The sequence below is a fragment of the Lepidochelys olivacea genome (assembly GCF_965140295.1).
Source record: "Lepidochelys olivacea isolate rLepOli2 genome assembly, chromosome: 13".
NCBI classification, from domain to species: domain Eukaryota; kingdom Metazoa; phylum Chordata; order Testudines; family Cheloniidae; genus Lepidochelys; species Lepidochelys olivacea.
This window is the reverse complement of record NC_140423.1, coordinates 15,692,358-15,706,364: the sequence shown is the minus strand read 5'-3', so window position 1 is coordinate 15,706,364 and position 14,007 is coordinate 15,692,358. Positions and strand designations below refer to the sequence as shown.

At 39.3% G+C, this 14,007-nt stretch overlaps 1 protein-coding gene across 2 annotated transcripts in view; it reads right to left on the bottom strand.

Moving 5' to 3' along the window:
* Positions 1-6,896: 6,896 nt before the first annotated feature.
* Positions 6,897-14,007, bottom strand: part of NFATC2 (nuclear factor of activated T cells 2) — a 131,913-nt gene continuing 124,802 nt past the window's right edge. For both annotated transcript variants that reach the window (XM_084645481.1, XM_084645482.1), the window contains exon 10: positions 6,897-10,947. In XM_084645481.1, the coding sequence (XP_084501607.1) occupies positions 10,892-10,947 (56 nt within the window). In that variant the 3' untranslated portion in view covers positions 6,897-10,891. The remainder of the gene's footprint in view (positions 10,948-14,007) is intronic.

Sequence of the window (14,007 nt, the reverse complement as noted above, 5' to 3'; positions counted from 1 at the left end):
TGTTGCTTCTTGAACCAACTCTCTCATGCGTAGGGTCCTATCAAATTCACGGCCATGAAAAATGCATCACAGACCATGATATCTGGTCTCCCCCTGTGAACTCTGGTCTTTTGTGAGCTTTTACCCTATACTATACAGATTTCATTGGTGTGGGGGGGGGGAGACCAGCATTTCGCAAATTGGGGGTCCTGACCCAAAAGGGAGTTGCAGGGGGCTCACAAGGTTATTTTAGGGGAGTCGTGGTATTGCCACCCTTACTTCTGAGCTGCCTTCAGAGCTGGATGGCCGGAGAGCAGAGGCTGTTGGCCAGGCATCTGGCTCTGAAGGCAGCGCCCTGCCAGCAGCAGTGCAGAAGTAAGGGTGGCGATACCATACCATGGCCCCCTTACTTCTGTGCTGCTGCTTCAGAGCTGGGCAACCGGAGAGTGGCGGCTGCTGACTGAGGGCCCAGCTCTAGAAGTAGCAGCGCAGAAGTAAAGTTGGCGATACCGTACCGTGCCATCCTTACTTCTGCGCTGCTGCTAATGGCGGCTCTGCCTTCAGAGCTGGGCTCCGGGCCCGTAGCCGCCGCTGTCCAGCTGCTCAGCTCTGAAGGCAGCGCCTCTGCCAGCAGCATGGCAGAAGTAAGGGTAGCAGTACTGCAAACTCCCCCACACTAACCTTGCAACCTCCCCCCACTCCTTTTTGGGACAGGACCCCTACAGTTACAATAGCATGAAATTTCAGATTTAAATAGCTGAAATAATGAAACTTACAATTTTTAAGATCCTAGGACTGTGAAATTGACCAAAATGGACTGTGAATTTGGTAGGGCCCTATGCATGCGTATTTTGGCCCAAAATCCAGAGCAGCCTTTATACTCTTGTATTCTCTAGAACCAGCTGTTTCCAGAAGGCATCATATAAGGCATAAAAAAATTGCCTCTTTATATCGTTCTTTGACCAGAAACTGGTGGACAGCTGAAGTCACTAACTAGTATTTCCTTATTAGATTTAATTGCCTCTTTGGTCACTGTCAACATTATGCTCTCAGTATCCTTCCCCTTATCAGGAGGCAAGTGGTAGATTTGTATTTTTATGACTTGAGCTTTGTATCCATATAGATTCTACTGCCTGGTCCTCTGTACTCACCAACTGTATCTCTTTAGGCTCTATGGATCCTTGTAGGTTCAGGATTACTTCCCCAACTAGTTGTTCCTTTATATCTTGGTAAACATCAACATTTGTCATTCCACCATGTTTCAGTAAAGCCTATTATTAAAGATCCTCTGCCACTACCAGATATTACCCTCAGCAAGTTTGCAGGTGACACTAAACTGGGAGGAGTGGTAGATATGCTGGAGGGTAGGGATAGGATACAGAGGGACTTAGACAAATTAGAAGATTGGGCCAAAAGAAATGTGATGAGGTTCAACAAGGACAAGTACAGAATCCTGCACTTAGGATGGAAGAATCCCATGCACTGCTACAGACTAGGGACCGAGTGGCTAGGCAGCAGTTCTGCAGAAAAGGACCTAGGGGTTACAGTGGACGAGAAGCTGGATATGAGTCAACAGTGTGCCCTTGTTGCCAAGAAGGCTAACGGCATTTTGGGCTGTATAAGTAGGGGCATTGCCAGCAGATTGAGGGATGTGATCATTCCCTTCTATTCAGCATTGGTGAGGCCTCATCTGGAGTACTATGTCCAGTTATGGGCCACACACTACAAGGATGTGGAAAAATTGGAAAGAGTCCGGCAGAGGGCAACAAAAATGATTAGGGGTCTGGAACACATGACTTATGAGGAGAGGCTGAGGGAACTGGGATTATTTAGTCTGCAGAAGAGAAGAATGAGGAGGGGGGTTTGATAGCTGCTTTCAACTACCTGAAAAGTGGTTCCAAAGGGGATGGATCTAGACTGTTCTCAGTGGCAGCAGATGACAGAACAAGGAGTAATGGTCTCAAGTTGCATTGGGGGAGGTTTAGGTTGGATATTAGGAAAAGCTTTTTCACTAGGAGGGTGGTGAAGCACTGGAATGGGTTACCTAGGCAGGTGGTGGAATCTCCATCCTTAGAGGTTTTTTAGGTTTTTTGACAGAGCCCTGGCTGGGATGATTTAGTTGGGGATTGGTCTGGCTTTGAGCAGGGGGTTGGACTAGATGACCTCCTGGGGTCCCTTCTAACCATGATATTCTATGATTCCAGGTCACTTATTTTACTCTTTTGACTTCTTATGGGACCAGACCCTCAGTTGGTGTAAATCACTGTGTCTCCAGTGATGTTAATGGAGATATGCCAGCTGAGGCTCTGGCCCTAATAGTTTTTATTTTATGCCATGTGCCTTCACTCCTTTGCCTGACAATTTTATTTTTATGATCTCCAGCTCCTTTTCAGCTGTAATTTCTGTCCTACCCTTTGCTGGATAAGGAGTTGCTTTTTGTAGTGCTGTCACCCTAACAGATATGTCTGTGCAAGTTGAGTGTAGCTCAGCACCTGCTACCTTTTCCCTGGGCTTCCAAGCTGCCCCCCGACCAGCAATTTTCTGTGCCAGCAGTCTTAACCTTTGGTTATGGTGGAACCCATAGGCTTTCCATTCCTTAAAAAGTTCCTTGGTTGCTAATAAATATAATGCCATTCTCTTCTCATCCATGCATTGGGACCTAGAAGATAGCCTCTCTTGCTCCCATCTTCCTGCTATCTAAGCTGTCGTCATGATGAGTGGGGACCATGATAACTAATAGGATTTAAGATGTAGTTTGGGGCACATTTACTAGTTTGGGGCCTTAATGGCAAACAGTTTAAACTTAGTACAGTGAATGCAATGGTGCTGAAAGGGCATTTATTACAGAACAAGACATTCATCATGATGTATTTATAAAAAGAGCGTGGTATCAGGCTGAAAAGGGGTTTCTTAAATGCAGTAAATTAAATTTGTTGTCAAAATCTTGTAGATCACTTATTTACACAGTGAAGCATGAGAACTGGCAAGTTACCATACTAGATAAAATCCAGGACATTCACAGTTCAGAATGAAAATTTGGGGTACCATTGTAGGATTCTGTTTTGGGCCCAAGAAATTAATTAAAGCCAGAGCATCAGCTCAGGTGCTAAAGTTTTCAGCCTTACTTGTGGAATTTTGAGGTTAGGTTACTTGCATTTTCCTGTTGCTGAATACAGCTAAAATTCTGTGTGCCATGTATTTGCTCGTCATAAAATGTTCCCCCTAGCCAGTAACAGCTTCTTTGTTGGCTAAGCTTGTCTGGTTTATGGGCTTCCCAGCCTTTGTGCAGTGTAATGGGAGTTAAGAACTTCCACATGGTTCTTACCCCGAATAAGCAAAGCATTTGCTTCCATGTCCAACAAATGCATCAAATACGGTTTGAATTTTGTGTTTTTAAATGCAAAGGATAATATTGATTTTGTTAAGGTAAATGTCTTTAATCGTATGCTACATAAACTTAACTGTTACCAAGAAATAATGGGTTTTCTGGGTACCTTTCCAGCACAGCAGTCTGAAAATGTACCTTTTAGTGTGTCCAGAAAAAAATTGCACAGTTGGGATTTAGATGAACACAAATTAAACGGATCACATCCCCAATAACTGTAAACTGTGTATATGCATACTTTGCTTAAATGGAACTTAAATTTGTACCATTTTGTAACACTCTACAGAGCATCTGTTAATTTGGCCTGTTTAGTTCTCTTACTAGGAAAACAGAAAATGACTGTTCAGAGCTAAGGATGGACTTTATTATTTCTTTTCACTATGTAATTCAATCTGATCTACAGAAGCCGGAGAAGACCTTGATTCAGAGGGACACTGAGTTTCTAGTTTGCAAACAATGGTGCCAGTTCGGAAATCTTTACTCATACTAGCGTGCCTGAAGAGTTCCACCAAAGCAGTCTCATTGGCATTATTCGGGAAAGTGAAGGTTACAAGATCAAGCCTAATTACTGTAAATAAGGTGATATAGGTATTTAAGAACACAGAAACACACATGCTGCAATGTTGTCCTTTGATTTATTGCTTAACTATCATAGTACAAGCTATATAAAAATATTTTACAGATAGGAAAAATCATTGAATTGGAGGTTAACAATGTTTTGCATAGGAATGTGTGTGATATAAATCCCTCTTCACGTTTTAAACATAGACTTTTGCGCAAGCAATTTAGTAGTAAATGTCTGTTTGTAAGTCATTTTTCACTTCAGGTGAGTATCCGCATTTAATGCAGAGTGTTAGCTGAACATAGTTACTTTTAAAATTGATTTACTTACTTATTGCCCAATTATGCCACCCTTACTGACACTGAATAGCACCTGACTACACCCATAGTTTCCAACCTTCCAACATCCATTGGACTGCTCATGTAATAAGGTACTGCTCAGCATGAGTATGAGCATTGCAGTCTAGTCCTTAGTACTATTTGAAAATAACCCATCTACTCTACAACAGATATATGGATTGTTTGGAAACTCAATATATCCATGTAGCATCTGCATAGGTCATTATTGCTGGAATCTTCCAGCTTTTCTGTAGCAGTTTCAGGGGAGTTAGTGAAGGAAACTCATAATATAAACTTTTCCCCTGATTGCCTTTCGTTGGCAGCCTATATGATCATATACAGCTACCAGCACCTGCATTTGAAACTTTATTGCAACATTAGTCAGGTACCAGTTTATTTCTTTGGATTATACACCAGGAACAATTAAAAAATAGATAAACAAATCTTACATATCAGAGGGGTAGCCGTGTTAGTCTGGATCTGTAAAAGCGGCAAAGAGTCCTGCGGCACCTTATAGACTAACAGACGGATTGGAGCCTAAGCTTTCATGGTTGAATACCCACTTCGCCAGATGCATGTAGTGGAAATTTTCAGAGGCAGGTAGAAATATGAAGAAACTTCGAAGAAACTGCTGAGCTTCAGTTCATTTGCAAATTTGACACCATCAGCTCAGGATTAAACAAAGACTGTGACTGGCTCGCCAACGACAAAAGCAGTTTCTCCTCCCTTGGTGTTCACACGTCAACTGCTAGAAGAGGGCTTCATCCTCCCTGATTGAACTAACCTCGTTATCCCTAGCCTGATTCTTGCTTGCATATTTACCTGCCTCTAGAATTTTCCACTACATGCATCTGACAAAGTGGGTATTCACCCACGAAAACTTATGCTCCAATACGTCTGTTAGTCTATAAGGTGCCACAGGACTCTGCCGCTTTTACAAATCTTACATAGACTATAGTCAGGTGATTGATGCTGGTTAAGCAAATTGTTAGCAACTGTCATTTACTGGGATTACACAGTAGCACAGGTGTAAGAGAAAGGTTTGCTAACTTGATGGGAAATGTTCAAAGGAGTGGATAGTTCATATTGTATTAAGAGCTAATTGGTACATTGGTATCTATCCCTTTTCATATCAAACTAAATGCTTTAGAATTGCATGTGTGAAATCATGGACAGTACAAAAAACACACCACAAATTCCATAGGAAACAATAAGTAACTGAGTTTTGGGGAATCTGTGGTTCACTTTTTCTAAATCCAATGTGGGCACCTCTCCCAATTCCATAAGCACAAACAGTATAAATAACAAACATTCAATGTAGATACTAAATTGAGCCATCACATAATTTAAAATGGGTGAAACCTAGTGGTGTGTGACCTAGTTTTATATCTTAAATTTAGGCAGACATTTTCTTGAATCCATGTAAGAAACAATTGTTCTGTGACAAGTAGCAATTTGGAAACTGATTCATGGGAAAACAAGTCACACTGAAGTATTTAGAAAAATACTGTGTTCAAAAACACATTTGGAGTCTTTGGAACACTTATCAAATACCAACTTGAAATCATTTATCTTATAGGGGGAAAGTTCAGTAACAAATGCATAGAGAAATTAATCCACTTGGAAAAAATGCAAAACAATCTTTTATAAATACCATTTCTAATGCAAAAGATGCTGCATATTTGGGGCAGATAAAAAGCATAGACACTTTTATTTTTTAAGATATGGATTACAAAATATATTAAAAAACATGCTAGCTAATTTTGAGAACTGTTTTAGATATATTATCAAGCAGCAGCATTTTTATACAATAGAGAATAACATAGTGCTGTCTTTGGAAATATACTACATTCAGAAAATGGTGTATTCCTACAAGAAGAATGAAGTAATACATATTTACATGGATACAAATAAAGCAAGTGCAAAAAACATGGCTCTTCTACATTCTTTCTACCAATCGAAAACACATACAATAGACACTTTCAATCCACTGCTGCTGTTCAGATCTTACATTTTGCTCATTCTCATGGAGAAAAACAAAACTGGGCTGCATATTTCATTACAAATCTCTTCACAAGCAAATACTCCCCTGGCAAACTTTACTTACAACATTTGTAGCTGACATAAAATCTTCCTTATAGCTGTCAACTCCCATTACGCTCTCAGATTGTTTATGTATCAAGAATGATTATTTTATTTTATGTATTTATATAATTGATGCAACAGTTTATAGAAGTGCATCCTGTAATTCGCAGCCAAAGCTAGGATGGAAAAGTATGTGTGGGGGAAAAGACAGCTAGACGAACTTTGGGTTACAATGAGCCCCATGTACTTAGCATGGTATAACATTGATGGAAAACGCATTAGAGTTGTTCACCCTGAGGACAGTATATTTGGAGGGCCTTTGGTACAATAGCAGGAAGGCACTGTGGTGAAACATTCAGATAACTGAGGAAAGACAGAATTTCCTCATGTGCAAATATGGCTATTTTCCAGATAAAGTGAGAACAAATTACTCACAAATGCTATTAACTCTTCCAAGGTGAACCTAATGTTTCTACAGAGAGAGCAAGAGAGCAATTTTTATTTATGTAACAATATTAATACTGGAAAAACACTGCTCAGCAAAAAAAAAAAAAAAAAAAAAAGAAATAATTTAGTACTATATATTTTGAAGCTATTCAGCATAGCTATAACATTTTTGAGAGATAAAACTGCATAACTCTGTGTCTTAGGATCCTCCTTCCTCTCTCCAGAAATAAATATGATGTTAGTTAAGACTATATTATTTATCAAATGTTTTGCATGTAAAATGATGAAAAGCAGATACAGTAGTATAAGCAGACTACATGTAGCTGTAAATAAAACCACTAAAATGTAGTCTATATTATATACATGTATGAAGAGCCTTGATCCTTTAGCTGACATCATGCGGGTGCAGTGATCTGTCCCTTTGGTGCCAGTTGCAGGATTGCAACCCAAGTATATAACATATGTGTGTATATGCACATACACAAATACATCTAATTAGCTATGTGTTAAACTTTAGGAAGAAAAGCATCCAGCTTAATGCAAGCAGCAATAGAAACCTTGAAGCACATAAAAATTACTATCCCACCCTACCCAGCCTAGCTCTTGAAGGAAAATGTAAGATCAATGGATTTAAAAAGAAAAACAAAACAAGTCTTCCACCAAAATAGGAGAGAGAGCATGTTTAACAGGCAGATCCTGCAATGTGACTTCTGTGGAATTCCACGGGGGTGTCACATTGTAAGGATCAAAGCCTTAGTTCCTGTGTGGTTTATACATTAATGTATCATGGTAAGAAAAGCCTAATTATGTAAAATGGGGAAATGATGCAGGATGCTCAACTGATAATTTAGGGGCGAGCCAGAACAGCTAGGCACTCTTAATGGGAACACCTGTACCATGATTTCACATTTCATCTGAGTAATTGCGTGTTGAGATGACCAAGGTTTCTAGTGGATTTGTGTGTGCAATTACCCTATATACTTGTCCAAGTCAGGCATGCATTTATTTGTGTGCATAATGCTGTTGAAAACCTGTCCCTTCTTGGGGATTTATTTTTAAACTATCACCTAATGAGTGGCAGTGTTTTTTAGAACATGCCATCTAGCCAATTTATTATGTAAACAAAATAATTAGTTCACATATTTCTTTGTGCTGCTTGTTAAAATCCAACAAGAAGAGAGTCCATATGGGAAAAAAATCTGCCAAGTAATTTTTGTGGTAGCTTTAAATTACTTCTGTGCGCAAATTGTGTAAAACTGGAAAACTCCTTTGGACTACACTCTTGCTCAAGTAAAGTCAGCTGAAATAAACAACTTGTGCAAGATGACTTTGCTCCTTGAGAACCAAGACAATTCGAAACAATGGGATGTTTTGCCTGGAACTGTATCTGCCTTAGAAAGAACCAAAGATCTTGAATAGCTCATGGTACACTGCATTATTAAAGCAAGTTTTGAGGAAATTAAACATATTAAAACAGAGCACCTAGAGTTGTTGAATAATATCAATAATTCCACTACATCTAGGTAATTTTTAATTCATCATATTCAAAGCCCCAGGCTTGCTCCCATGGAAGCCAATGGCAAAATGTCTATTGACTTCAGTGGGTACAGGACCAGGACTTGATACTTTTGTTGTATTATTTACGGATGGAGCATGTGTAGCTGGCTATATGAATGGCAGACTGAAATATCCACTGCTGGCAGTATTGAGTGACAGTCACCTTTTGTATTGCTGAAATGGCATATGGGAAAATGACCTTCTCAAAAAGATTCTAATCGTACAAAGCAGAATACCTTCCAACTGGAAGAAATGCTCCTGCTTGGTCTGTGTGTTACACTAGCACTGTATACATGAGCAGTATATGTTTGACCCACCTGAAAAAAAAAGACGCAAACTTCATGAGCAGGCCACATATCTAATCAACTTTTCGATTAAGAATAGAAAGGGGCTCAAGCAAGCCACAAAATTCTGTTCAGGCTATAAACCCAGACTTTTAAATGACCTAAGAAGGTTTGAATCCAGGCTTTTGGTTTTTCCCGTTTGCAAAATTCTGATTTCAGATACTCCAAAGATCCCAGGTTGTTTAAGATCCAAGATTTTGGTTCAGGTCAATTTCTTAATCAGGCATTCTGAAGCTATGCAAAGGCTTATATCCTGGAGAGAGTTAGTGAAATGCTATCCACTAACTCTCTCCAGGATATAAGATGTTGCATAGCTTAAGTAGTAGAATTTAGTGGCAGAAAATATATATTTTCACAAAACTCACGAAGAATAGCTGAGCCAAACCCAGTATTGATTCTATGGGGGTCTATGCACTTATCTTTCTTGCAGCATTGGGCAAACATTCTACAAAAGTTCTGCTGATCTAATATTTTCATACAACCTAATTCATGCTGTCACCATGTAGACACATGGGTACTGGCAATCTGTGCTTTGAAACCCTTGAGACTTTAGCAAGTGTGCCTTCTAAAGCAATCTTTAGCACTGCAGATTTCCTACAAGCACTCTTAAGGATATCGATTTCATTAATTTAACAAAAGATTATTACATATTTGCAGCAATATTATGGTTAGCCCTTAATGTATTTATATTATCCAGGTATGATATCTTTTTATCTTGTCACGGAAGCAATAACACACTAAAAATGGAAAGCGTGAAACTTGACAAGCTTACTAGCTGTGCAACTGCAAATGGCAAATATTATCCATATTCTGTTTCTTACTGTGATTAACTGTCTTGAGCACAGTATATTCAAACTATGTGTTAGAGCAAGAAGTCATACATAGCTAACTTATTAGACTAACAAGGAGGTTCAGCCTTTCTGTAAATTGCTGCTGGCTTTTCAAAGCAAAAGAAAAAAGGACAAATAAATGTTTGGCTTCTTTTAGATGTAATTACTTTCCCCTGCAGCTTGCATGGTTAAATGTTGTGGTTTCTAAATGAGAGCAGTTACGAATTGAAGGCAGGTTTTACATGAAAATAAACAGCAGTACTTTACTAGAATAAAAAAATTAAAAGCTGTCAATGTATTGGCTAACCACTAATTTGGGTCAATCACAAAGTCTTTTGACAGGCATAATTCTGCTTGAATTTTGTAACTCCAATAGATGCATCCGCTTCATTTTATCAGGGGTTATTTTAACTTGGGCTGTTCGTTAGAAATTTGTAATTGCTCTTTTAATTTAATTTTCTTTAAGCATCTCTCGCCTTCAAAGGCACATCAGCTCTTATTAAAAACAACAAAGAAAGTCTTGGATTCATGTGGCAACTACAGTTTGGTGTGCCGAGCACAGGAGTAAGAGTCAGGAAAGCTGGGTTCTGTTCTCAGATAAGACTGAGACTTGGTCTACTCTAAAATATTAGGTTGACATGGCCACACTCTTGAGTACCATAGCTTTGCTGACCTAAACCCCGGGATAGATGCAGCTAAGTTGATGGAAGAATTTGTCCATTGACCTAGTTGCTGCCCCTGGGAGAGGTGGATTACCTACAGCGATGGAAAAACACCTTCCATCAATGTAGAACCCATAGTGTAGATGTGGCCTGACTTGTGCAAGTCACTTAACTGCTGGGTGCCTCAGTTACCCCCATTGGTAACATTGGAAATAATAATGTGTAACCTGTGTTTGTAAAGGGCTTTGAGATCTGGATGGAAAGGTGTTGCTATTTAAATGCAAAGTGTTGTTGATCTTATATAAAACGCAGGCACTCCCTCTACTCTTATTTCTCATCCCCACTGACTTAAGTGCTAATATATAACCACATTTGTTGTAGAACAGAGCTCTGGAATGACGCCTTTCTTCTCCCTTATTATGATATCTATATGTTTTTGCAGCAGGCAAGACACATACCGTGTTATATGAGAACAATACAATCTTTGGACTAAAGGAAGGGTGTCCTTTTGATGTTTACAGAGAGAGGTGGCGAGCTGCTTAGTCAAGGCTGTCAGCTTGATGCCAATACATTGTTCCTTGCATTGAATTGGTGCCTTGAGATGAACGATTAAGGAAGCAGGAGGTTGAAGGGGCAGTGGAAGGATCTAAACAGGTCAGTTATGGAAGGATTCAGTAAAAGTTGTCTCACAAATCTCTTCTTCTATGTCTGATTTCTGGCAGGGAGTCCAGAAAACTCCTTCCTGATAATTTCATTAACTGTGAAATGAAAAAGCGGAAAGAGATTTAGCATGTTCTGAAAGTGATGGGAATCCAAAGCAATACGAGCAGGTTTTGCTATTAAGTCTCAAACATCCTTTTGACATTTTATAATGATAACACATCTATTCTTAACAAAAAACCCAAACACTCACATAACTCAGTTCCCAACTGGATCACCAAAATATGCACATGCCTAAACTGAGTAACCACATACTTTTATTTGATTTACACTTTGTCACTCAATCCTGTCCATACTGTTTAACCCCATTTGTTGTGTCATGTCTAAAGTAGGGCTTGATCCTGTAAACACTAACTTATGGGTGTAGTTCTATATATTAGCATACTATTTACTATTCCAGACTATGCCTCGTTGAAGTGGTCACAGGATTGGGCCTTTAGATGGTAAACATTTTGGGACAACACCCATGTATTGCTGTTTTTCTATATCGTGTTCAGCACATTTCAAGCACTATACAATCAGAATGACCTTTTGTGTCCTGTGATGATGCATCTGATGTCCCTTGCATAAAATAATTATTTTCCTGCTTCATAGACAAAAAGTCCCAAAGAGTCAATGGATATTGACATTCTTACCAAGATGAAGTAAGAAAAATTAGAAAAGTGAAGCATCAGATTTTGGGAAGTGCAGTTTTACACATGCCAAACTTATGTGCTTGGATTGAAAATTCTGTGTATGTAAGTCATGTGCAAAAGTATTTTTCTGAAAATCTGGCCTTAAACATATTTGTCGCATAGTGTATTTTTCTTTACAACACAGAAATAAAACTTCCATGTCTCTTTATACAATTATTATTCTAACCTCCTGACATTGTGTGCTGGTGATTAATAATAAAGGCCAACAGAATGCATTAGTGTACTCCCATCCTTGCTTTTCTATGCAAAAACCCAAACCAACATCATTATGTGTTACCATATACAGTAGAACCTCAGAGTTATGAACATCTCGGGAATGGAGGTTCATAACTCTGAAATGTTTGTAACTCTGAACAAAATGTTATGGTTGTTCTGTCAAAAGTTTACAACTGAACATTGACTTAATACAGCTTTGAAACTTTACTATGCAGAAGAAAAATCCCCCCCACACACCTTTTTTTAGTAGTTTATGTTTAACACAGAACTGTATTTGACTTTTCTTTTTTTTTTTTGGTCTCTGCCGCTTTTTTTCCGGTTCCAAATGAGGTGCGTGGTTGACCAGTCAGTTCATAACTCTGGTGTTCATAACCCTGAGGTTCTACTGTAGTATGCAATATTGTAGCTGTATCGGTCCCAGGATATTAGGTAATATCTTTTATCGGACCAACTTCTGCTGGTGAAAGAGATACACTTTTGCACTTACACAGAGCTTTTCTTCAGGTCTGGGAAGCGTACTCCCACATAGTTGTTATTGGGACATTTAATGCACTGGATGAGGTACACCACATGTAATGATAGGCATGTGTAGGATCCACGGATTTGAAAGGTGTGTTGAGAGGGGGAAGGTTTTCCTGAATCCCCTCTTCTGGCCTTCAGACAACCCCTCAACCCCTCCAAGCCCATCAGAAGAAGAAAACTCCCCACACAGCAGGACATACCAACTGAAAGCGGCATCAGACCCTGCCAGAACAACTAATGCAAAACCTACAGACATATCTCCACTGCTAAAATGGAGATAATGGGAAGCTATCTCATTTGTATCTGGCACAGCAATTATGTGTGCATATTTTTGCCAGAATTTGCTATTTGTGGGTTCAGTTTAACCTGTCAGAATCATGGCAATTGCATTTGCAAATAAGGTGCATAATTATGAAGATATGGGTCTCTCAGTCTATCTTGGTAAATTCTTGTTAAAATCATAATAACCAAATATTCAATTTTAGAAGCCCAGATCTATGATCAAAATTATTTCAACTGCTTGTGCAAATTGATTATATGCTCACAATAGTACGCTACTAATTTTTGCATGCAATTACTGGGGATGCATTACAGATGGATTAGTCCAGAACACCAGATCCAAACTCTCTTCTTGGCCCAAATCTTTGGCAAAAATTCTGATTTGGATCTATGTCCAGATCCCATCTCTAATTGCTCTTGCAATCACAGGCACACTTTCTTGCATGGGGACTTAGAACTGCCATTTGATTTTTTTGTTAGAACTAATTCTCTTAAAACAGTATGTATCCTCTGCCCCAAGCCACTGTACAGAGAGCGAAAGAGCGAGAGAGAGAGAGAGACACCAATTTAGGAAAGAACTTATGCTCATGCTTCAGCACCCTATTTGAATAAGAAGATGCTTTTCTGAAGCAGGGTTAGAAAAAGATAGAACTACACTGATCCCTTTTTAATTAATCAGAGAATGAACCTAACAATAGAATAAAAATCCAGTGCCACATGTTAAGATTCCATAGAAAATGAACCTGGTAAGGGCGAGGGCTGCTTCAAAGAGGCAGTGCCAGGGTAACAATCCAGTTGGTGTTTTACCCTTTTGAAAAAAACCTGTGGGTGCAGTGATCTCTGCTTTATTCTGCTGATGGGATTTGGACTCCCTAAATTCTCCCCCCACACCGATACAGCAGAACAATATTAAGTTCAATGCATTCAGGGCTTCTCCATGCACAGAAAGCCCACTGGTAGTATGCCTCAGAATTTAGCACGTCTTCCTACTTCCAGTCAGGATATGCTTTCATGTGCTTGACCTCGCTTTGATTGGTGGAGGCGCCAACTGAAAAGCAGAGGTATGCTAGAAAAAACTATTATACAGTGAAGGGGATTTTTACCATCTCCTTGTGCCTAAACTTCCACCTGCCATATCTTATCTCAGCTTCTGCCCAAAACCGCTTGTGCAAGTTCACTGAAACGACTGTATAGCTGAAGGTTATTAGATCTGATGTGGTTCTGAGGCTTTGCAGTGTAATCAGACTGCCAGTGGGAGGTGAGATTGCTCTAGTTTCATGCAAAACCGACTTAGGCTCAGCTTAAAGGACTTCCTGTTTTCTCTACCCAGGAAATGAGAGGAGCAGATCTTCAATGGAAATTTTTCATAGCCTCTGACTGCTAAAA